Genomic DNA, 24991 nt, shown 5'->3' with positions numbered 1-24991 from the left:
AATTTCAAAACTTACGTCTTGAGTTTAATCCCATCCAACCAAAAACTGAACAACTTAGATTTAAAATACAAATTGGTATTTCCAAGTGAACTTCCTTATTTTTCCTCACCCCTGAATTCTATGCAGACCTTTTAGCTACCTATTCATATCTTCAGACACATAAGCCAGTATTTTAGACTCCTGTAAATAATTCTTTTCTACATTGAAAGTTTCAGTCATTATAGTCTTGAAAAACTGCAAATTGTTTTTACTTACATCGGGAAGTCTGTACAGCTTCATTGTTCTCTGTAAAGTCATATTTCTACTCAAGTGAGAAAATTTCACCTCTACCAATTTTCTGGGGTTTAGTGACCGATGCCAGTATCTGGAATACAATAAAGTTTGAAAGTCAGACTGATTTCTGACTCTCCAAGTTTTTACTCTGTCTAGCTCAGCTGTGGTAGAATATTTAATGAATACTTATGTTATGCCTGGCACAATGCTGGATGCGGTCCCTCTTCCAATGCAATGATTTCTTTCTTTATTTTATCAGTCATTTTTTACCTCTAAAATGTGCCCTGCATCCCTAGTTATGTCCCTCTGTAGTTTGTGATCTTTCATCTCTTTCAGTATAGAGGTATCTTAAAATTGTAAAAGTCTTATTAATAATGACCAGTTTGCATGTATTTCATAACCATCCCTGATTCTATAGAAAGCAACCCCAAAATTTAAAAACTTGAAAATATTCCCCCTAAATTAGTACAGCCTTCATATTTATCTAACAAACAACCAATAAAACAACTTTTTTTTTCTTTTTTTAAAAGTTGGTTTCAGAGAGAGAGGAAGAGAGAGGGAGAGAGAGAGAGAGAAACATTGATCAGTTGTCTCCCATACACACCCTGATGGGGGACCAAACCCGCAACCGGGGCATGTGCTCCAACTGGGAATCAAACTGGCAACCTTTAGTGCACAGGCCAACACCCAACTAATTGAGCCACACCAACCAGGGCAAGAAAACAACTATTTGAGAAACGAGGTTAGATTTCTTAAGTGATCCCAGTTTAGGTACTGGGCTAAATGATTTGTATTAACATGTACCTATAAGTACCAAGCGCCACCCAATTGCACCACAAGAGCTCCAATATGCACCTGTAAAGTCTTATTTATCCTGTTTATTTATGAATAATTTCATAGGACATAGTAATTTTATGGTTTAATTTTTTATACTATATTTACCTGAAGTTTCATTTTATTTGAATAAATGAAAATAGTGGAGGGAGAGAAACTGCTTCTTCAGAAACAGGTTAGTCAAGTGACAACTTGACACTCAATTTTCTCCCTGGACTAACCTCTGGAAGCTTGGTAAGAGCAGACTGAGTCATAAAATCAGAGCTTACGCCTTTTCTTATTTTTAGCAAACAAGAATGTCTAGGCTTTTTCACCAGACATTTGGAACAGCACTGCAGAGCACGTATAAGACTGAGTGTTAGAGGAGAAAAGGAAATGGTACCACCCTGGATATTTCCACATCACAATACCCAGGGTTTCTCTATGTGTTTTTCCTGTAATGTATACCATTAGGGCATAACTGGGTCACCCACATGCAGAATCAGATAAGATGTTGCTCTGGATATAATGCAATCCCCAGGACCCCTGAGAGGTGCCTCGACCAGACCAGACATTCCAGTCTTTCAAATGGAAGAGACACTGAAATACAGCTCCTGATCATTGGCATACAAGTGGCTGTACGGTAACTGGAAAGAAGACTGGATTCAGTGGTTCTTGCTTCTAGTCTCCATCTCTGCTATCAACCAACTACATAATCACAGGTCAGCCCAAGTCCCTCTGAGCTACACAACTCACAAGTGAGAATAACACTTCCAGCAACAGGGTAGAAAGGCTCAATGTTTAGGTACAGGAAAGATGCAAGGTAAGGGTGTTGCTATTACCTGCACGTGGCCACTGGCTTCGGAAGAACCACGCCAGCAGTATAAACGGCCTGGAAAATCCCTTCCAGGTTCACTCTTCTAGTTATTTCTCGAATTAACACTGGGGCTACCCGTTTTGATCTCAATTTTTTATGAACACAAAGAAAGTTGATTTCCACCATCTTCTTCACACTAAGAAATAAAGAACATCAGAGCAAACATAAGATGAACATGTTTTTTAAAATAAGACACCCATAAAATTTCAAAGAATAAAAATGGAAAGACCTCCTTATATCTAATATTAAAGAAATATATTCTTTCCTCTAGACATTTCACAAATTCAGATTGATACACTATTTCCCATACACCCCTACTTTATAACTCTAGACTCTATAAATCTAGAGATGCAAACCTCTTATTCTAAATAAATTTTAGGACTTTGTTTGAAGTTTTTAAAAAGTTTTTGGTTTAGAAACGGGACCTGAGGTGCCTCAGAGTTTCTCTATGTGTTTTTCCTGTAATGTATACAATTATGGCATCACTGGTCACCCACCTGCAGAATCTGATAAGATGTTGCTCTGGATATAATGCAATCCCCAGGGCCCCTGAGAGGTGCCTCGACCAGACCAGGCCTGGTGCTATTCTGAGCTACACTAAACCTTCTAGAGCTCCAAAGCCCATTCCCGGGTATGCAGGTATGCAAGCATTTCATTCAGCACACAGCATTCCTTGGGAGCAAATGTTTTTTTCGCAGCAAACAACCCATTGTATTGAAAGGTAAAACGATCTATTATGCAAGATCTTTGACTTTCAAGAGCTGGGTCTTTGACTTTCTAGACCAGTGATGACGAACCTTTTGAGCTCGGCGTGTCAGCATTTTGAAAAATCCTAACTTAACTCTGGTGCCGTGTCACATATAGAAAATTTTTGATATTTGCAACCATAGTAAAAAAAGATTTATATTTTTGATATTTATTTTATATATTTAAATGCCATTTAACAAAGAAAAATCAACCAAAAAAATGAGTTCGCGTGTCACCTCTGACACGTGTGTCATAGGTTCGCCATCACTGTTCTAGACTGAAGACCCAAAGCAAAAATGCAACACACTTGTCCTATGGAAAAGACTTAAAAACCTCTCCTAAAACTTTCTAAAGTAAGTTCCCCAGAAATAAATCTAAAATACCAATTTACAGCTTTATTTCACTACGTACATATACACATGTACATGTATGTTCATATATGTACACAAACATATGTGTGTGTGTGCATGTATGAGAGACAGAGGAAGAAAAAGAGAGTTGTCCTTTTTGTTGTTCAGAGACCAATGTTTAAAAAATTAATAGACATTATTTTTTAGAGCAGTTTTAAGTTCAAAACTGAGGAGAATGTGCAGAGTTCCCACATACCCCTGCCGGCGCAACCTCCCTTCTCCCCCCCCCCCCCCCCCCCCCACACACACACAACCTCCCCTCTATCAATAGCCTGGATTAAGTCACTTTTAAAAGCCTCTTATAATTGCAATCCTTGAAAAAGCAACACATCAAAACTGACACGGGCAAGCTTTCATATGTACCTGTCGTAAATCCGAATGTTTGCTGGGATGGCACTTATGAACCCTACCAGTTTTTTGTTCGAAGACACTCTGACTCCACAGTGCCACTGAAGAAGCCAGCCTGGGGGACGCAGAGCCCTGAAGTCAACATAGGCAAGGAAAACGGGGGCCAGTTAGAGTCCAAGAATACAGGGACAGACAGAGACGCGCCAGCCCGCCGCCCCACCACAGCCAGTGAGGCCAGCAAGACTCACCACAGCAGGAACTCGGGCGAATAGTCAAACCGGAACATGTTGTCATCGTCCTCTACGTAATTCTCATTTAACAAGGTGTACAACTCCTTGAGCTGCAAGACCAAACAGGTGTGGGTTTATGGTGCTCAGAACCCACTCAGAAGCAATCCGCATGAACTCAAGTGTTGAATTTGAGCGTTTTACTCACCACCTCTGCATTACCCAAATCTAACGTGTCCCACATAAAGCCCTGTGGCAAGGAGTACGGTTCTTGGCGCACATTGTCTTTATCTGCTTCAATGGCACCATGAGATGTTATCACTTCATCTGAAGAGGAGAGAATAGAAGACAAAAAGAGAGAATATTCAGTTACAAAGCATTCTGATGATCCAAAACGGTCCGTTACATAAAATAAAACCATGTTTAGGGCCCTTGGGGTTAATATAATCATTAACATACTATTTATTTCAGCTACTTCTAGAGTGAAAAAGGGTGGCTAGGTAGTGGTGGAGAGTAACAGCTATTTCACCACTAAAAGGAGAATTCCTCTGTCATACAATGACAAAGTGTACAATGAAACGATGGTGATTTCTGTCTCGACCCCGAGATTACAGATTAATTATACAGCAAGCACCATGGGAGACAACAGAGGTTTGATGACAGGCTTTCATTCTGCACTTCAAGTAACTGGAGGAGGGGGGGACAGGGGACGGAGTGAGGGGAGAAGGCTGCAGCGACCTCTGACCACTTCCAGCAAAATCCAAAATTAATTTCAGAACTGTTACTGTCTCTCCACCTGGATTGCTGGCAGCACAGTTCAAGTCATCGATGTCTTAGCAATTTCCACAAAGGTGCCCTTTTCCCATTTCTTCCCTGCAGTTTCCCAGTGTGGCTGGGATAAACCCAGACTCCGACCATGGCACTGCCTGCCTGGCCCCTGGGACCCCCACCCGGCCCAGCTCCCAGGCTTAGCCACACTGACTGCCCTCATGCTGGCCCCAGCTCAGAGCCCTCGCAAGGCCCTCCCCATGCTCTTCACTCGGCTGGCCACTTGAATTTTTTCAGATATAAGTTTACACATAGCTTTCTCACAGCATCCTTCCCTGACTAAAGCTTTTTCCTACCTGGAGTATATCCTCCTCCCAACCCCTACCTGGCCACCACTTACCCTACTTTCATGCCCCTATTTCCCCAATATGTACCCCGGTGCCTGGCATTTAATAACAAACACACAACAAATATCTGCTAAATATAATTCAGCCATAAAAAAAGAAGGAAATCATGCCATTTGGACAACATGGATGGACCTTGAAGGTGTTATGCTAAGTGAAAAAAGTCAGACAGAGAAAGACAAATTACCATATGATCTCACTTATATGTGGAATCTAAAAAAATAGGAAAACCAAAACGAACTCATGGATACAGAAAACAGATTGGTGGTTGTCAGAGGCAGGAGACGGAGGGTGGAGAAGTGGGTAAAGGGAGTCAAAAGGTACAAACTTTCAGTTATAAGATAAGTCCTTTAATGTATAGCATGGTGACTATAATTCATAATATATTACATATTTGAAAGTTTGCTAAGAGAATAAATCTTAAAAGTTCTCATTACAAAAACAATTCTGTAACTATGTGTGGTGATGGATATTAACTTTTAAGAAGAAAAGTATTACTTTTGTATAAATTTCTAACCTGCGGTATGAAACAAGTTAGATAAGTGAAATAAAGCCTCTTTTGTGTTTTTTGATTGTTGTTAACCCAGCTTTGTTCTGCGGAGGGCGGGAGGAGAAAGGCAGAAAAGCTTACTTAGTTTGGGTACCGGCTGTGTGTCCCAAAACTGGTATTTGTGCTTGGCAGCCTCACCGATGTTCCTGGTGGGGCCCTGGCACGCCGACAACAGCTCCATTGCTCTCTGGATGTCCTGCAGCTTCTGCACTGGTATGGCAGGATTCTGCAACAGCAAAGACACACAGACACAGACTGTGAGGAAGCTGCCGCCGCTCCAACACGGGCAGAGACACGTGCGTCTGCCTTGGAGACTACAACACCGAACAACGAGCAGTCTTCCTCTAAAGCTGGTCAGGGCCCTGGCCTCATGTATGCTAACACATTAAGATGTAAGCAATATTCTGTTAAAGATAACCACGGCTCTATAGTTTTACTGGGGCTCTGACAGTCTGGGAAATCTACAGTAAATAGAACTACCCTTCACTCTAGTTTCCCAACCATCTGCAAATGGCCTTGACCATTACTCATCTGAGCGGAGCAGCAAAAAGGGGTGACATGCAACACATGCATTACTGTCATTCGGCAGCCAGCCAGCCACTAGCCTTGCTTTTACTGTCGGGGTTAATGCTCTGCAGTAGCAACGTGGGCACAAAGGAAATAACTTCCAGGATGGAAACTATGCAGACAAGTTCATTAAGAAGAAGAACGAACGGAATCTGACTTTAGTACGAGCTGGGAAGAAAGTGAATCAGGAAAGGAAACCTCTAGGGATGCCTTCCTCCTGGACCACACCCCTCTCTCCTCACCTGACACCCCGGAAACAAACCTTCCAACAAGGACCAGCAGTTCCCTCTGGGAATTCAAATCAGGGGCCACCCTCGCCTGTTCGAAACTAAACTCCTTTTTATAAGGTAAAAACATATTTTCAGTCTATAAAGTTGACAATACCTTTAAATTCTAAAGTTCCTTCCTCAAAGCCAATATTTCTGTCATCTGAAGAGTCCCCAGCTCTTTTTTTGTAAAGTCCCTCAACTAATGTCACACTGCCTGCAAAATGAAACTATTCTCGAAATTAGAGAATGAATAGTATGTAGGACTGAATATAGACATCGGGTTTGCCATATGCTTTTGATGCCATCCAAAGAATGCTAGCTCTTCACTGCAGTTCAGAAGGGGTTATAAGGAGTTTCAGAGCCCTTAGGCTGCCTGTATGCCAACACACCATGGACACCAAGGAAAGGGACCACTGACCCTCAATGGTGTGTAAACAGTAGCTCTGAACTTCTGCTCAACTTTGACCCTCGTGTGTGTGGTCTGGAGCAAATCTTCTAACCTGGACGCTTACTTGTTTGGCCAGGTACAAAACTGCCGGGGTCCAACCCCAGCGGGTCCAGGGGTCCCCAAAGGTGTGGACGGAGTCGGCGAAGAAGGAATGACACGGAGACAGCGTGGCTCCCGGCACAAAACGGGGTTAATTTAATACAGACTCCTGTGTTGCTTTGCTCACTGGATTCCCTTAAGATTCTTGCCACCAATGTGATTCAAGGAAACAAAGTGCTGGACTCTAACCAGAGGTAGGCTATAGTCTTAACATCTTCCCTTATAAGTCTAACAGCATCAGCCAGGACTGCCGCGAGTTTTGTAAGTTGTTTATCTTTTATTTTGACTAAAGTCTAAATCATAAGGGACATAACTCAATTACACATACTAATTTAACAAAATACTTTTGCTGTTCTAAAAAGGCTAGTGCATGTCTTAATTTCTCATTTGCATCTCTTTGGAACCTCCAAAATAAAGTAACTAGTTTCTAGCAAAGTGAAAATCTATAGTCAAATGGACCCTCAGAAGCACAGCCTGTTAGGAGACCTATGCCCCAAACAGGAACTAAGAGCACAGCACATCAGCTAATAGTGCTTGAACATGCGCCCATTTATCTTTAAAAAGGCAGAGTAGAACCCACTCTTTCAGAACAGACCTCTAGTGTCTTCCCTGAACTTGTCATAGTAGTTCTTCCTCCCTAATGCGAGTTAAATCCCCTAACACTAACGTAGCAAACTGCAACTATTTTATAAGAAATACGAGTCAGCATCTTTGTGCCAAAGGAGCCAATGATATACATTAAGAGGCACTGAGAGTGCTTTCTACTCCGCCTAATTAGCCTCAATGGGTTGACCAGTAGTGTTTACATGAAATCGCCATTTATGAATTAATTCCATTGCGATTAATTTATATCCCAGTAGCATATGATTAATTTAAATGCTTTCTTAAAGTAGATTAAAGTAAGCACAATTTTCAAATCCATGGTGACAAAGCAGTAAGGAAAACTCAGCTAGGATAACTTCTTAAACCTAGCCATCCACCTTCAGTAGTAGCACCACCTGGGGAGGAATGAATTAGTGTTAGGAAAGGTGAGAATGTATACCAACCCACATTAGCTTCCCACTAAATATGCCTAAGAGAGTCAGGCAGGCCTCTTTTCCTCCTTATCTGCTCCTGTGATATAAGCACAACTGTTCTCTTCACCTATTCTTTTCCAAATCTAATACTTTGAAAATCTACAAGAACCCAGACAAATATTTCATTCTGGTTCTTGAGTGTACACCAGCATATTCTCTAAGCAGGGTCCACAGCAATTTACAGTGTTATCTAGAGCTGGCATCAGCTTAAAAGAAATGAGCCTAACCTTGAAAAAATTCTATGGAGAACAGCCCACATTTAAACAATTTTAACTTATTCTTAATTTTAAAAAGAAAAGAATTTCTCTACCATATAATGCTAACAGTTCCTCCAGCCTTAGCTGGCTCTAGTTTCTTATAAGTGACCAGAAATAGGGGGAGAGCTCAAAATAACTAGGTTTCAGAGATGAGAAGCTGATGGTGATGATAGAAGCAATAAGGAAATGGTCACAACTGCATATATGTGACACCGTGTTTATCTGACGAAGCAACGTTTAGAAATGTGAAAAAAAATCTTGCAAGCTTATGGTGTACCTTACATGAATTACCTTGGAAATTTTGTCCGGTGGATAGAAAATTTATTACCTGAGAACCAAGGTGAAAAGCTAGGGAAGAAGACTCCATTTTCTTCTTACCCCACAAAGGCAATCAGGGGAAAACTGGGGCAATTAATTTTCCTTCTCAGTGATTCCTGGTCCTTAAGTGTAAAACAGGCAACAACAACAAAACTACCTGCAAGATTCACTTCACACGATACAATGCAAACAAACTTTGTACAAGAATAAAAATTTTAACCCCACAAAACTTGCATAATGGTTTATAACTGCCAGGTAGACAGAGTGCTTTACAATATAAAAACCATTTTGTAAAAATGATCTAATTATAACTTCAAAACAACCCTGTGAGTTGGGGAGAAGGCATCATCCCCATTTTGCAGATGAGGAAATGGGCTTAAGGAGGGGCGGAACCCTGTGCAAAGGCCAAGCTTGAGCGCCATGGGTCAGGACAGAGCCTGGGTTCCCCAGGGCACCTCCTGAACCCCTCCCATGACACACACTACACGCATCAAAATAGCTCTCTCTCATTATACTTCTAATTCTATCCCTGCGAATTTCTTGCATCAAGAAGGAAGGCTCTGTGCTTCGCAGGGCCCAGCACACAAGGCCTGTGTTCACAGCTAGGGTGAGTGGGGTTGGCTCTCCAGAAAGGGTGCCTGCCAGCTGCACCACCAGCTGTACCAATCTGCCAGCACAGTGCCCAGGCAGATAACTTCCAGTTTGGTTAAATGGGTGTTTCTTCAGGAAAACATTAGGCACTATTTCCCACCCGTAGCAATGGAATTAAGAATGGCCACTGAAGACTGTTCTGATTCAAAGTCAACGTAAGACTTACCCGTGGCTGCTCCCGCTGAAATCTGCTGCCAGATGATGTTGTGCTATTCAGATAATTAGACAGACACCCAGAAAAATTAAAATGTGAATATCTTCTGAACTAATAGTTATCAAATATCAAGTGTAACTTAAAAAAAAACACAGCCTAATAGCTCACACTGAGACTTTGTTCTATGATTATAACCTATATACTAATTTGCTGAGAAATATGCAGGCGGTATCCTAGTACACACAAAAGCACAAAATGTACCTCTCTGTTATCTGGGTGCAGACGTCAGATTTAAAAAGGCTTTAAGTACCCTCTGGTTCCTGTCACAGCACAGGCACAACAAAACCCTCACTACATCTCTGATCCAACAGGGGGCTAAGCTGCACAAACCTGCTCTCAAATGCATGAGGAACCACACAGATTAAAATAAAACAGGGCTCTCACTTTTGAAGGCTGTTGAATCTTAATCTCCTGGGAATCAGATGCAGAGTCTGACTTGGTGCCTCCGGAATTTGGCTTCTCCTTTTTTCTCTTCTGTTTCTTCTTCTTCTTTTTGGCCCCCAAGTCCCCTCTGGAACCTCTGTTAGGAAATTCACAGAGGGTAAAACAATAACAAATCATTATGTAAAATTAACCATTTAGAATAGTATATGTCATAATAGGGAAAAACTATGTTAGGATGTATGACATTGTGATTTATAAGAAATACACACACACACTTTAACAGCAGATAACTCACTTAATTTTCACTCCTTTTCAGTGTTAAAAAGCACTAACGTTATAATCCTTTGAAGTGTATATACATATTTTAAGGCATCCTGTATATATATTTGATTATATATATTTGGTTTTCATTGATGGTTCCTGGCCTACAGCTCCTAAAATCCTTGGAATTTCCTGGGTGATGAGCACTTAAAGCAGTGGTTCTCAACCTTGGCTGTACATTAGCATCACCTGGGAATCTTTTTAAAATCCTGATTTCTGGGCCTCATCCTCCAGAAATTCTGTTTCTTTGTTACTGATGTTGTGGCCCCACCCCATAACAAAGACACAGGATTTCCGGAGGATGAGGCCCAGAAATCAGGATTTTAAAAAGATTCCCAGGTGATTCTAATGTGCACCCAAGGTTGAGAACCACTGGCTTAAAGATGTCTCTTATGTTAATGAGGTGACTTTTGGAAAGCACCTAAGTAAGGGCTGGTTGTGAAGAGAGTCAACCATGTGATTAGACGGTTGGAACTTTCAGTGCCAAACCCCAACCTCCGGGGATGAGAGAGGGGCAAGAGAACAGCCAATGATTTAATGGTCATGCCTATGTAATGAAACCTTCATAAAACCCTTAGGGACAGGGTTCAGAGAGCTTCCAGGTTGGTGGAGGTGCTGGGAGAATGGTGTGTCTGGAGCGAAAATGGAAGCTCCATACCTTTCCCCAGGCCTTACTCTATGCATCTCTACCATCTGGACGTTCCTGAGTTATATCTATAATAATAAAAGCGTAATATGCTAATTAGACCAGATGTCCTTCTGGACGACCTTCTGGACGACCTTCCAGACGAAGCTGGAGCTGCCAGGGAAGCCCGAGTCCCGGGTGCCTGCTGGCGGCTGGAGGGAAGCCGGTGCCGACAGCTGGGGAAGGAAGGCCTACTCTTGCACGAGTTTCGTGCATCAGGCCTCTAGTTCTTTTATAATAAACCAGTGATCTTTTAAGTAAAATATTTCAAAGTTGTGAGAGCTGCTCTGGAAAATTTATTAAACTCAAGGAGGGGTCTTGGGAACCTCTGATTTATAGCTGGTCAAAAGTCCATGTAAAAACCTGGACACGTTACTTGTTCCTGAAAGTGGGGGCTTTGTGGGGGTGGGGGGCGGCACTCTTTCAGGACTAAGCCCTTAACCTGTGGGATCTGAGGCTGCCTCTGAGTAGAGAGCGTCAGAATTGAGCTGAATTCTTGGATACACCGCTGTTGTCTGAGAATTGCTTGTTGTGTGGGAATCTCCCCCACTACACACATGTTGGGATTGGGTCCAGGAACCCAAAATAGGATGTAAGCAGGAAATGAAATTTAATCAGACAAGACGAGTAACTTAGAAGTCTACACTCAGTCATCCTGCAGAACACTTAGATGTCATTCCAGCAGGAAAACTGTAGACATAAACCATACTTTGTAACAGAAGTCAAACAGTTTTCACAGTTATTACTGCGCCACTAATCTACTACTTAGTCAGCTTTTTAAATTGATCTTTAAAAAATATTTTTTATTGATTTTGAGAGAGAGCAAGGGAGAGGGAGAGAGAAAAACATTGATGTGAGAAACATCAATCCCGGCTGCCTCCTGCACGTCCCCCACTGGAAGTTGAACCTGTAACCCGGGCATGTGCCCCAACTGGGAATTGAACCGGCAACCGTTTGGTGCACAAGACAATACCCAACCAACTGAGCCACACTGGCCAGGGCACTGCAGCTTTTTTTTTTTTTAATATATTTTATTGATTTTTTATAGAGAGGAAGGGAGAGGGAAAGAGAGTTAGAAACATCGATAAGAGAGAAACATCGATCAGCTGCCTCCTACACACCTCCTACAGGGGATGTGCCCGCAACCAAGGTACATGCCCTTGACTGGAATCGAACCTGGGACCTTTCAGTCCTCAGGCCGACGCTCTATCCACTGAGCCAAACCGGTTAGGGCGGCACTGCAGCTTTTTAAAGGGAGAGATATATGTTGTCAAAATTCCATTATAAACATCTCTTGGGTACAACAAACCACTAATCTTGACATACAGAACCAAAGAAACTGCTTCTCAGCAGAGGGGGAAATTTTTCTTGATAAAAATTTTTACTAAAAGGATTAACAATAAAAAACAACAACTCTACATGAAAACATTCACTGGTAAAACACTTTTATTTGGAACCTTTGTCATCTATGGCTGCTTCTGAAGAACAAAAGAAACACAAGGGATTTAAAATTTCTATTTATTTGGGCCTATCTTTACCTATTCTCAGACAGTAAATTAAAATTTAGAGTCAGAGATTATTATTGCACTTTTGCCTGATGTAGGAAAAAGTGATGGAAATAATTAGTTCCGTTCTGTTGTTCTCAATTAGCTCTATCGGTCCCCACCCATTTTCTTTCTTGAATTTTTACCTAATTTTAAAATACATATTCACCATAGAAAACACAATTGTCATTAATATATTAACATCCTTCTTATAACATTGTTCCTAAAGACAACCAACAGTTTTTCTGATATGTATTCTTTCAAAATGTCTTTCTTTTCTAAGCATGCTTTCGTTTTTACTTTGACTAAGTTTTAAACAAAAATTGAATCTTAAACATACCATTATGAAACCTCCTTTTTTTTCTCCTTTCACTTTATAATATGTCTGGACTTCTTTCCATGTCAGGATATACTGAGCTACATCATTTCTTTTTAGTTACTGGGTAGCATTCCATTGTGTAAATACATCATATTTCATTCCTATATTAAAAATACTGCTGCCAAAAAATATTCTGATACTTACGTTTTTGTTCATCATGCTAGTATGTCCACAGGTGGAAATGCTAGGACAAGGGGCACGCACAGCTGCAGCTTTAGTAGATAATTAAGACTGCTTTAATAAATGCTAGACCAATTTCCACTCCACCAATAGCAAATCGGACAGTTTCTGGTTCTGCATGTAAGGAGCTTAGAAGTCATTACTGCAGCCTAACAAACTGAAAAATCAACAATTCTTCTTAAATCCGTAAGAGAGGTGAGGACACAGGACAAACTGCTGCCCCCAAAACTGGAGAGACAGAGAGGGGCACACAGAGTCCCCTTTCCAGGAGCACAGACTCAGCAGCTGAAACCACCACAGGAACATCACCCAGGCAGGAACACCTCCACGGGGACTGACCGTGTGCTGGAGGCCACACGTGGACAAGTCTGAGAGTTAGAAACTCCAGGGGACCCGTCACAGGGGTCGCTCACATTTTTGTGAGTTTTACCTCCAGGAGCCCAAGCAGGTTCCCACAATATGTATCGGAGGAAAGTCCCCTTCTGCTTCCACCAGGGGGGAGAGAAAATCTTGAAAAACCCAGAGCACTCTGCTCTCCTAACAAGGTCTGCCCTGAGGAGAGCCTAGTTGGCCACAGCCTACCTGCTGGGAGATGACCAGACCCTAACAGACCTGGGAAGGGAAATACCCAGCTCTGACCCACATGAGCCATTCTGTGCCACCTAAGGGGCGTGGATAAAACAGAAGTCCAGAGGCACAGGCTCACTAAGACTGAGGCCTGATTATAGGGCTATAGAGCACTTCCCCTCCCGCACACCTCACCACCACCAAAAACCTCTTTATAGCAGTTCCTTTTATCCAGTATATAATGTCCAGTTAACAAGAAAAAATTACAAGGCATACTAAAAGACCAAAAACATAACTGGAAAAGGCAGAGCAAGCATAAGAACTAGACGTAACAAGGATGTTGCAATGATCAGGCTAGGAATTTAAAACATCTATGATTAATAAGGGCTCAAATGGACAAAGTAAAAAGCATAAAAGAAGAGGTGGGCAAGGTTAACACAGAGATGGAAATTCCAAAAAGAACCAAAGAGAAATGATAGAGATCAAACACACTTAACTGAAACGAAGAATGCTTTTTTTAAATTAAATATATTTTATTGATTTTTTACAGAGAGGAAGGGGAGGGACAGAGAGTTAGAAACATCGATGAGAGAGAGCATCGATCAGCTGCCTCCTGCACACCCCCTACTGCAGCAGTTCTCAACCTGTGGGTCGCGACCCCTTTGGCGGTCGAACGACCCTTTCACAGGGGTCGCCTAAGACCATCCTGCATATCAGATATTTACATTACGATTCATAACAGTAGCAACATTACAGTTATGAAGTAGCAACAAAAATAATTTTATGGTTGGGTCACAACATAAGGAACTGTATTTAAAGGGCCAGAAGATTGAGAACCACTGCCCTACTGGGTATATGCCTGCAACCAAGGTACATGCCCTTGACCGGAATCGAACCTGGGACCCTTGAGTCCATAGGCCGACGCTCTATCCACTGAGCAAAACCGGTTAGGGCAAGAATGCTTTTAATGGGCTTGTTAGCAGACTGGGCACAGCCGAGGAAAGAATTTCTGAGTTAAAGGATATAGCAATGGAGACCTTCATAGAAACCTTCCAAACTGAAAAAATCCTGAAATAAGCCGGAGGGATAACAGAGAGGGTTAAAAAAACACCTAGTCTATAAAGGAACAAAGAACAGTAAATAAGAACGTCAATTTCCCTACTTCTTTGCCATCACTGAAATATTGCATCCTTTTTAACCCCTTCCCCCACAGTTTTATAGGTAGAAAGAAAACTCACTGTAGATTAATTTTCTATATTTAAACAGGAGTGAAGCTACATGCTTATTGACCATTTATATTTTTTCACAAATTGCTCATTCATATGCTTTTTCTGTTAGTCATATTTTTAAAAATTGATTGTAGGTGCTCTTCATTGAACGTATGGATAGAAATGATAATTTATTAGGTATTTTTACTTTGGGCACTCTAAGGTCATTTAATCCTTTAACAGCCCTATGAGGTATTACTTTTTGCCTATGTTACATTGCCTAGTTTGTTGTCTATTATGTAGATTACAAATACTTTAACCAGTTTGTTTTTTAGCTTTCAGTTTTAGTTATGGTATATTTTCCTGTACATGCAAATTTTTATGGAGTCTAATATTTAAATATTTTCCCTTGTGGGTTCTTGGCTTTTAAATCTTGCTTACAAAGGTCTTCCCCATTACTGAAATTACACAGCCATCCTTCTATACTTTCCTTTCTATATAAGTTTCAGGGGGAAAAAAACACATTTAGCTTCATAATTCATTTGGAATAAAGGCGTATAATGTCAAGTATAGTGTTCTCATTTTTTAAAATATGTTTTTATTGATTTTAGAGAGAAAGGTAGAGGAAGAGAGAGAGAAACATTGATGAGAGACAGAAACATTGATTGGCTGCCTCCTGCATGCCCCCTACTGGGGATTGAGCCTGCAACCCAGGCATGTAGCCTGACAAGGAAATCGAACCAATGAACTCTTGGTGCATTGAACGATGCCCAACCAACGAAGCCACCCCAATCAGAGTATCGTGTCCTAATTTAAAAAAAATACATTATAAATACAAGAAGCCCCATTATAACATAACTCATTATGAATGGGGTAACACTGTATTGCCCAAAAACTAACAAGCAGATATACTGAGAGGCAAACATGCCTACTTCTTGGATGCAATTTCATAGTGAGTTCTCTTTTTGCCAGAAAATGCTCCAGGTGCAAGCAGTTTCAAAACAAGTCCAAAAATTCTTTGATACTTCTCCCATTAAGAGGTGGGTTCTCTTTTCCTCCCATAAATATGGACAGACTTGTCACTTTGCTCTTAACACAGAAATGACATCATGTGACTTCTAAAGGTTAGGTCACAAAACACACAGTTTCTACCTGGCTCCTTTGGGATGGGGCAGCCAGGAGTGATATAAGAAGTCTGACTGCCCTAACCACCAGGCTGATGATAGTGCAGTGAACTTCCAGGCAGCAGCTGGCACCAACTAGCAACCGTGGGAGGGAGCGCTCTTGGACGATCAGCTTGGTCAGTCTGTGGACGATTCCTCAAGGCAACACCTGACTGCACCTGTGCAAGATGCCCCAAGGGAGAAGTTGCCTTTCCAACTTCCTCACCCATAGAACCTACAAGCATGATAAAATAATCGTTCTTTTAAGTCACTAGGTTGGTAATAAAAACCAGAACAAAAATTTGAAACCTGAAAATGGAGGGCTGCTCTAACAAAAACCTAAAACACAAGGCGCATTGGCATCAAGACCAGGTGGAAAGACCCTGAGGAGACTGTTAGCAGAAGCCTGATGGCTTCAAGGAGGCTGTTGGTAAGGGCTCCAAGAAAATAAAGAAAATATTTCATGTAACGATTATTTCAAGAATTACTTCATATTCAAATAAAAGACTGAGGAAAAGAGACCCTTGTTATGTAGTAGAGGAGCATTTATAAAACTGTTGCCAGCAATAATGTAGAAAGCAGAAAATGTTCCTCATGAACTTGATTGTCTAAAAAGATTTGTGGACAGAGGGCTGAAAGTGCTGGCTTCTCCCAGCTGTCTATAACAAAACAAGAGAGGAGAGATTAAAGGATGAGCTACTCGGTTTTTGACTGAAAGTTAGAGAATATACAAACCCAGTCATACTTTCTAGATTAAAAAATAAAACTGTTCCTCATCTCTAACATCTCCTGCAGCGAAAGAATTTGCATATTAAGAAATGGCCTCAGGATAGACAAACAAATCCAGGCTGGCCCTTTTAGACCCTTCCTTAGGATCTTGGAAAGATATAAGGTGCTACCTTCCTGACCATTCCAGACAAAAGGCCTTGTATGTTTCTGAAGGATACGCCTTGTATATCCTCTCTAAACACTATGGCTTCTAAGAATCTTTGCTCCACAGTAGCCTCACCAGGAGCCCAAGGAAGAAAGAAGCTTATCTGGAAGAGATCTGTGGCTAACTTTTGTCTAATAGAGTGAATTAAAAATTGAAAGGCAGGAAGCCCATGATATTTTTATTTTTTAAAATATATTTTTATTGATTTCAGAGAGGAAGGAAAGGGAGAGAAAGATAGAAACATCAAAGACGAGAGAGAATCACTGATTGGCTGCCTCCTGCACACCCCCACAGGCATGTGCCCTGACCAGGAATGGACACTCAACCACTGAGCCACACCAGCAGGGCACCCATGATATATATATTTTTTAATTACATCAGCTTGAAAGAGACAGAGCAGAACAAAATGAAAAAAGGCCTTTGGATCCTCAGCCTTTTTAGGCAGGAAGCAGACAGAGAAGGTGACTCACTCAGATGCAAAGTCAGTTTTCTTTTGGAAGAATGTCTTAAAGGGCACAACAAAGAGCCCAAAGGGCAGAGGCCACAGCCAAAGAGAACAGCTCCCAAAGAATAGGGCTGAACTCAAGTTAAGGAACTGGCAACACATTACTAAACAGATTTCAGATCTGTTATGAACAAGACTGGGGTATGCTCTCTATTTTCCCCTTTTTGAATGAAAATATCTACATTGGCTCTTCTACTTCTGCCCACCATTTCACGAGGGATATGTGGAGAGCAGACAATGTATCTGCTCAGTTCATGGGTATTCAGATTGACTTGTGGGCGGGGCGGGGGGGGGGGCGCAGGGAAGAAGGCTCATCCACACCTGGACTTGGTTTAGATCAGTGGTCGGCAAACTCATTAGTCAACAGAGCCAGATATCAACAGTACAACGATTGAAATTTCTTTTGAGAGCCAAATTTTTTAAACTTAAACTATATAGGTAGGTACATTGTTATTAACTTAATTAGGGCACTCCTAAGCTGGCCTTTGCTAAAAACTTCCTCAATCTGATGGAGGTACGTTCACTGAGGTCGACCCCTTCCAACTCTCCCATCCACACTCGTCTTGTATACTTGTTTCGTCTATCTCCTTTCCGAAAACCGACTTCTGCGCATGGGCCACGAAGTTTCAATCGCACTGTATGTGCGCGCCTGCACGTGGTATTTTGTGGAAGAGCCACACTCAAGGGGCCAAAGAACCGCATGTGGCTCACGAGCTGCGGTTTGCCGACCACTGGTTTAGATGATGAGATCCTGGACTTCAAGCCTGAGCCCAATAGATAAGCTAAAACACAATAGGATTTTGGAGAGGGAATTAGGGAGGGTAAATATATTTACATATGGGAGAATGTACATAATTTTGGCCAGAAGATAGACTGTGGTAGTTTTCAACATGTCCTCAAAATTTGTAAGACTCCTCCCAATGAAAGATGGACTCCAATTCCCTTCCCCTTGAGTGTGGACAGGCTTATGACTCACAGTCAGTCACTTACAACAAATGTGTCAATATATGATTTTCCTGTCTAGGTGAGAAGAGCCCATGTAGCTGCAACCCACTTCTCATAAAATGTACTTTCCATCAGATAACCCTGAGATCCGCCATGCTGGTGAGACCACAGGCAGCCACACTAGAGTGAAAAACAAGCTGATCTCTGGCCAACAGCCAACACTGACAGCAAGCCATGTGAGCGAGCCACCTGGGATGTCCAGTCCAGTGCGGCCTTCAGCTGACTGCAGCCCAACCAAAATCTAACTGCTACCACATGAGAAACCCCTTCCAATTGTGCCCTTTCCAAATTCCTAACCCACAGGATCTGTAAGTGTGATAAATCAGTTGTTGGTTTGCTATACAGCAATAGTTACTGGAACATAACGCTACAATGAACAAAATAAAGTCCTATTCTATGAAACATATTCTTAGGTGACAGACAATACACAAATGGGAGGCCTGGGGGAAATTAATGAGATAGGGCCTATACGTGTATAGCCTAATGGCTGCCATGGAGTAATTCAATAAATAATAGGGATTGTTATTATTACACATTTGAACATGTTGCTGCCCCTGCCAGGACACCATTCTCCCCCTCATTTCCTGGCAAATTGCTTGTCATTCAAGATGCAGGCCAAAAATCCCTTTTTCTGAGACAGGTCCCTCCTTCCCTAATCTGAATCAGGCACCCCTAACTCAATGACCCCCTGCCAACTGAGCATCCTCTCATCTAGCACTCTAAACTTGGTGTTCTTATCTGCTTTTCTCACTAGAATATAAGCTCCTTCAGAACAGAATGTCTCTCATTTCTCTAGAGAGAAAAAATACATATTGGTCTTTCCCCCATTTCCTGGCACAGACTCCTAAAACCCTTGTAATTTTCTGGGTGAAAAGGAATGTCTTTTGTTTCACTGAGGTGACCTGGTGGCTTCCTGGATGGGAGCTGGTCACCAGAAAGACCAAGCACCACGGTTAGAAGCTTGTTATTTTCGGTCCTACCCTCCCATTCTCCATAGTGGGGAGAGGGACTGGAAATGGAGTTAATGATGGATCATGCCTATTCATGAAGCCTCCATAAAAATCCCAAAACTACAGGGTTCAGAGAACTTCCGGTTGATGAACACGTGGATGTCTTGGGATGGTGGCATGGCTGCAGAGAGCACAGAAGCTCCACAGCTCTTCCCACACACCTTGCCCTACGCATCTCTTCCATCTAGGTGTCCATCTGAATCATTTAGCATAGCCTTTTGTTTTATTTTTAAATATGTTTTTATTGATTTTAGAGAAGAAGGGAGAGGGAGAGAGAGAAACATTGATTGACTGCCTCCTGCACTCGCCCTACTCTGGGGAACGAGACCACACCCAAGTATGTGCCCTTACTGAGAATCGAACCTCAACCTTTTGGCGCATGGGACAATACTCAGCCAAGTGAGCCACACCAGCCAGGGCTATCATATCCTTTTTCTTTCTTTTTTAAAATTCTTGATTGTTGAAGTATTACATATAACCCCTGTTCCCCCCACTGTCCTCTTCCAGCCTGCCCCCACCCCCCAGGACTGGCCTTCACACACACCTCCCCTCCCATTGTCTGTGTCCATTGGTTATGCTTATACGCATACAAATCCTTTGGTTGATCTCTTATCACCATCTCCCCACCCACTGACCCTCCCCTGCCTTTCCTCTGAGGTTTGACTGTCTGTTCAATGATTCTGTGTCTCTGGATGTATTTTTGTTCATCAGTTTACATTGTTCATTATATTCCACAAAAGAATGAGATCATGTGATATTATATTTCTCTGACTGGCTTATTTCACTTAGCATAATGCTCTCCAGGTCCATCCATGCTGTTGCAAATAGTAAGAGTTGTTTTTTTTTTACAGCAGTGTAGTATTCCATTGTGTAGATGTGCAGCTGGTTTTTAATCCACTCATCATTTAATCCACTCATCATTTGGACGCTTAGGCTGTTTCCAAATCTTAGCTATTGTAAATTGTGCTGCTATGAACACAGGGATGCATATGTTCTTTCTGACTGGTGTTTCTGATTTTTTGGGATATATTCCTAGAAGTGGGATTACTGGGTCAAATGGGAGTTCCACTTTTAATTTTTTGAGGACACTCCATTCTGTTTTCCACAGTGGCTGCACCAGTCTGCATTCCCACCAGCAGTACATGAGGGTTCCTTTTCTCCACATCCTTACCAGCACTTGTTGTTTGTTGATGAGAGCCATTCTGACAGGTGTGAGATGGTATCTAATTTTCGTTTTGATTTGCATCTCTCGGATGGTTAGTGACTTTGAGCACTTTTTCATATGTCTTTTGGCCTTCTGTATGTCCACTTTTGAAAAGTGTCTATTTAGGTCCTTTGCCAATTTTTTGATTGGATTGTTTATCTTCCTTTCATTAAGTTATATGAGTTCCCTATAAATTTTGGAGATTAAACCCTCATCTGAAATAGCATTGGCAAATATATTATCCCATGCAAAATACCACGTGCAGGAGCGCATGTACAGTGCGATTGAAACTTCGTGGCCCAAGCGCAGAAGTCGGTATTTTGTGGAAGAGCCACACTCAAGGGGCCAAAGAGCCGTAGGTGGCTTGCGAACCGCAGTTTGCCGACCACTGGTCTAGAAGATTTATCCAGTGATGTCAATAGGGTATTAAAGTCCCCTACTATGATTGTATTGCTGTCAATCTCACCCTTGATAACTTCCAGAAGTTTTTGTTTATGTATTTGGATACTCCTGTATTGGGTGCATATATGTTTACCAGAGTTATATCCTCTTGTTGTATCAATCCCCTTAGTATTATGAAGTGGCCTTCCTTATCTCTTGTTGTGGCCTTCACTTTGAGACCTATTTTGTCAGCTATAAATATTGCTACCACAGCTTTTTTTAAATTTGTTTGCCTAAAAAATTTTTTCCCCATCCTTATACTTTCAGTCTGTGTGAGTCCCTTCTTCTGAGGTGGGTCTCTTTTATGGGTCATGTTTTCTTATTCCTTCAGCCACTTTGATTGGAGCATTTAATCCATTTACATTTAAGATTATTGATGATAGGTACTTATTTGTAGCCATTTTTATTCTTTATGCCTGTTTTCCTTGTTCCCTTTCTATTTCTTCTTTTCGCAACAGCCTCTTTAGCATTTCTTGCATTGCTGGCGTGGTGGTAAATAAACTCCCTTAGCCTTTTTCTGTCTGCAAAGCTTCTGATTTCTCCTTCAATTCTGAATGATAGCTTTGCTGAATAGCGTAGTCTTGGGTTCAGTCCTAAAGTGTATTTCATTCCATTCCCTTATGGCCTGATGTGTTTCTGTTGAGAAATCATTTGATAGTCTAATGGGAGACCACTTGTAGGTAACTTTCTGACTCTCTCTTGCAGCCCTTAAGATTCTCCCTTTACCATTAACATTTACCACTGTAATTACGACGTGTCTTGGTGTGGGTCTTTTTGGGTTCATCTTGTTTGGTACTCTCTGTGCTTGGGTGACTTTTTTCTTTCCCAAGTCAGGGAAGTTGTCTGTCATTTTTTCTTCAAATAGGTTTTCTAATCTTTGCTTCTCTTCCTGTCCTTCTGACACCCCTATCATACGGATGTTTTTGTTTCATGTTGTCCCAAAGTTCCCTTAAACTCTCCTCCTGCTTTCTAATTTTTTCTCCAATTGCTGTTCAAATTGGGTGTTTTTTCTACCCTGTGTTCTAACTTGCTGATTTGGTCCCCTGCTTCTTCTAGTCTACTGTTGAAACCTTCCATTGTGTTCTTTATGGAAGCTATATCATTCTTCATTTCCTCTTGATTCTTACATATGTTGGTGAGCTTCTCATCCAGATGGTTTAGCATCTTTAGGACCATTACTCTGACTTCTGTCTCTGACATATTGTTTGCCTCCATTTCAGTTAGTTCCTTTTCTGGTGCTTCCTCCTTTTCTTTCCTTTGGGGGTTGTTTATTTGTCTCCCCACTTTTTCTTTCTCTTTCTGGCCCTGGGCACCCTGCTTGGGGTCCAAAAGGTTGAAGCCCCTAGTGATCCAATGGTCCGGGACTCACTAGCCAGGAGGCTGGGTCTGCCTTGAGTTTCACACCTTTATTGTCTCTGCTATGAGTTGTACCCCCTTCTCCCACAGCTCTGGTCCTTCAGTTGTTCACTTCCAATACTCAGGGTTGGCGGGGGCATGTGCACAGTTCCTCTGGTGTGCGACTCCCTGTGAGGGTCCAGAGCCCTCTGGCTTGCAATTCACTGTGCGGCCCCAGCACCCAACAGAAGATGGTGCTCTAGGTCCCTCTGGCAGCACACTTGCAGCATGGTCCTATAACCTGTGGCTGGGTACACCAGGTCACACTGGCAGCTCTGTCCTGGGGCCAGGGATGAAGCGCACACTTGGCAGCCACTCTGTCTTGTGCCAGTGGTGGAGCACATGCCTGCCAATGGTCTGTTCCTGGGCCAGGAGTGGAACATGCACCTCTAATGAACTTGTAAACAATAAATAAACAGTTTTCCTAAATTCTGTGAATTTAAATTAATCAAACCTGAGGATCTGGTCAGTCAGAAGCACAAGTGAAAAACCTAGACTTGCAATTGTCATTTGAATTAGGGAGGAGGCAGTCATGCAAGACTGAGCCCTCAACCCCTGGGATCTAAAGCTGTCTCCAAGTAAAGAGTGTCAGAATTGAGTTGAACTGTGAGACACCAGCTGGTATAGGAAAACCCCCCTCACATCTGGTGTCAGAAGTGCTGTGGGTGTGACAACAGAGAAACACAGGGTTTTCCTACTCACACGCGTGGTAAACATCATTATTGCTCACCAGTATTTTTCCTGCAAGCAGTTGGAAGTATGTCACATATGCTTTGAACCCCTTGAAATGAGGCACTGGTGGGCAGTTTGTTTAACCAAAGGAAGAGGAGTAGAGGTAACAGGTGCTCCTTCTTGTGAAAGCCTGGAGAGCCATTAGACTTGTCTCTCTGCTGAATTTCCCTTCCAGCCAAGTTCTGCATAACCTTGTCAAGATAATGGCATCAGGAGTTGATGGTGCCTGCTTTAGCCTATGCCTGTGAGTCCTGCCAAGGAAGCAGGGGCTCCAGCCTGCACGCATGCAGTGTAGGTGGGAGACAAACTTTTCCTAACTTATGCAATGGAATTGTAGTGTTGTTTTTACCACATCGTAAGTTGGAGTAGCCTAACCGATACAAAGTGCTAGCCTCATCACTCAATATCTGGGTCATAAAGGGGATTTTCTTTCTGTCAGTTATTAATTATTAAAAGCATAACCTTTTTAAATTTAAAATGGATAATTTTTTTCCTCTACAATGTCAAAATATGAAAGGTATGTTCAATAGTGAGAAAAAATATTTAAGAGACAAGCATTTGAGCTACAGCTTCATATTTCCCTGTTCCAAATCCTAGAATAGACCGTAGCACTCATTTTTGGAGACAGATTGAAACCCCGCCAAATGGCACCCTGGTGGTCTAAAATTAGCAATGCATTCCCACCCCAAAATGGGAAGTTTATTTTCCTCTGTAGAATCAAATCTGTATATTATGGTATTTATATTTAAAATCATCTGGTAGCTAAGGACTCCCATAAATATCTGACTAGATTTCAGGTTTTCCTCCATCAATGTTTCCATGGCTGACACTTTTTAAACTAGTGAACTTGCTGTATTGTGAATATGTGATTTATGTATGCATTGGGGGGGAGGGGTCAAGTACAAAAGAAAACCATATTTGTATCCCTAAGGTTTCTAATGCTTCCATGCCCAACACAAGTAGATTTTTATAACAAAGGCTTGTTGAATAAATGAGTGAATAATTCTGGCTCTTGAGCTGGCTCCAGTTACATATTGTCAGGTGGTAAAATACCTTAGAAAGCTACAATGCTCCCCACCTGGATGGTAAAGTCTATCACAGACATATTCATTGAGCATCTACTATATGCTCAGCATTGCACCAGGGGGATGGTAGTAATTGAAGTCACCCAGGACATGGCTGTAGCTTCACAACCCAGAGAATTATCCCTCTCCTGCCTCAGTCCTTTAGTTGCTGTTGGCTATGGCTTTTTTTAGACGCCACTAGCATCCCAGGATCTCACAGCTTTTCTGTCAAATACACCCAGTTTAAAATATCTCAAAATTTCCCAGAAGCTTTCACCCAGAGGGATACAGGCTGAGAACTTAGGACTGATATGGATGCCTATCCAACTGGATGGAAATATCTCCACCAATGAAAAATCCAGGAATGTTTGTCCTGCGTGTGAATCAATTTTTTTCTAAAACAGATAAATTAGACTCATGGAAACTGGTGAGGATATAGAGACATAAAAGATAAAAATATATTATTTCACCAAAAATTTCTTAAATGTGTTTATATCACTTATTCTATAACTTATAAGACACTTGTGCAAAGAAGTTTCCTCTAGGTTACATTTTGGTAGTTAATTGGGAGTAAACACCAACTGTTTTGTTAAAATTTTACTACCTTATTTTGGTGTGATGGAGAAGCTAACCTTTTTGTTAACTCTAGTTTGTCAAGATTTTAGTTTTTCCTCTCAAATATAAATTGGTAGGGACCAACAGAAATTGCACTAAATTAGCCATCCCCTCCTCCAAACTCCCAGACATATCTGATAGTATTTATACAGTGATGAGAAGCAGAGCTGCCCAATCCTTGAATAAGAGCTACTTATTCAAGAATGAGAGCTGATAGGTGCACCAACTCACACTCATCAGAGTAACTATACTCAAAACAGGTAATGACCTTTTTTGTTGGCGAAGATGTAAGGAGATCATACCCTGCTGGTGGGAATATAAAATGGTGTAAGAGCTAAA

The 24991-nt window shown here is 41.7% G+C and overlaps 2 protein-coding genes across 10 annotated transcripts in view; one reads left to right on the top strand and one right to left on the bottom strand.

Annotated features, from left to right (window-relative positions):
* The window catches only part of MSANTD7 (Myb/SANT DNA binding domain containing 7), a 501345-nt gene that overhangs the window by 303980 nt on the left and 172374 nt on the right, over nt 1-24991 (top strand). The gene's annotated exons all lie outside the window — the stretch shown is intronic.
* NMT2 (N-myristoyltransferase 2) overlaps nt 1-24991 on the bottom strand; it is an 80330-nt gene that overhangs the window by 36049 nt on the left and 19290 nt on the right. For 4 of the 6 annotated variants that reach the window (XM_059659729.1, XM_059659685.1, XM_059659718.1 and 1 more), the window contains exons 2-8: nt 9701-9836; nt 5499-5643; nt 3904-4022; nt 3717-3808; nt 3484-3600; nt 1929-2099; nt 256-364 (exon numbers count right to left, since the gene is read on the bottom strand). In XM_059659729.1, coding sequence (XP_059515712.1) covers nt 256-364; nt 1929-2099; nt 3484-3600; nt 3717-3808; nt 3904-4022; nt 5499-5643; nt 9701-9836 — 889 coding nt within the window. Of the gene's footprint in view, nt 1-255; nt 365-1928; nt 2100-3483; nt 3601-3716; nt 3809-3903; nt 4023-5498; nt 5644-9268; nt 9312-9700; nt 9837-24991 lie in introns of all 6 variants that reach the window. The other 2 variants (XM_059659705.1, XM_059659695.1) reach the window with 1 other exon arrangement.

Source organism: Myotis daubentonii, chromosome 1 (assembly GCF_963259705.1).
Source record: "Myotis daubentonii chromosome 1, mMyoDau2.1, whole genome shotgun sequence".
Taxonomy (NCBI): Eukaryota; Metazoa; Chordata; class Mammalia; order Chiroptera; family Vespertilionidae; genus Myotis; species Myotis daubentonii.
The sequence above is the reverse complement of the archived record's forward strand: the minus strand, read 5'-3'. Positions and strand labels throughout refer to the sequence as shown.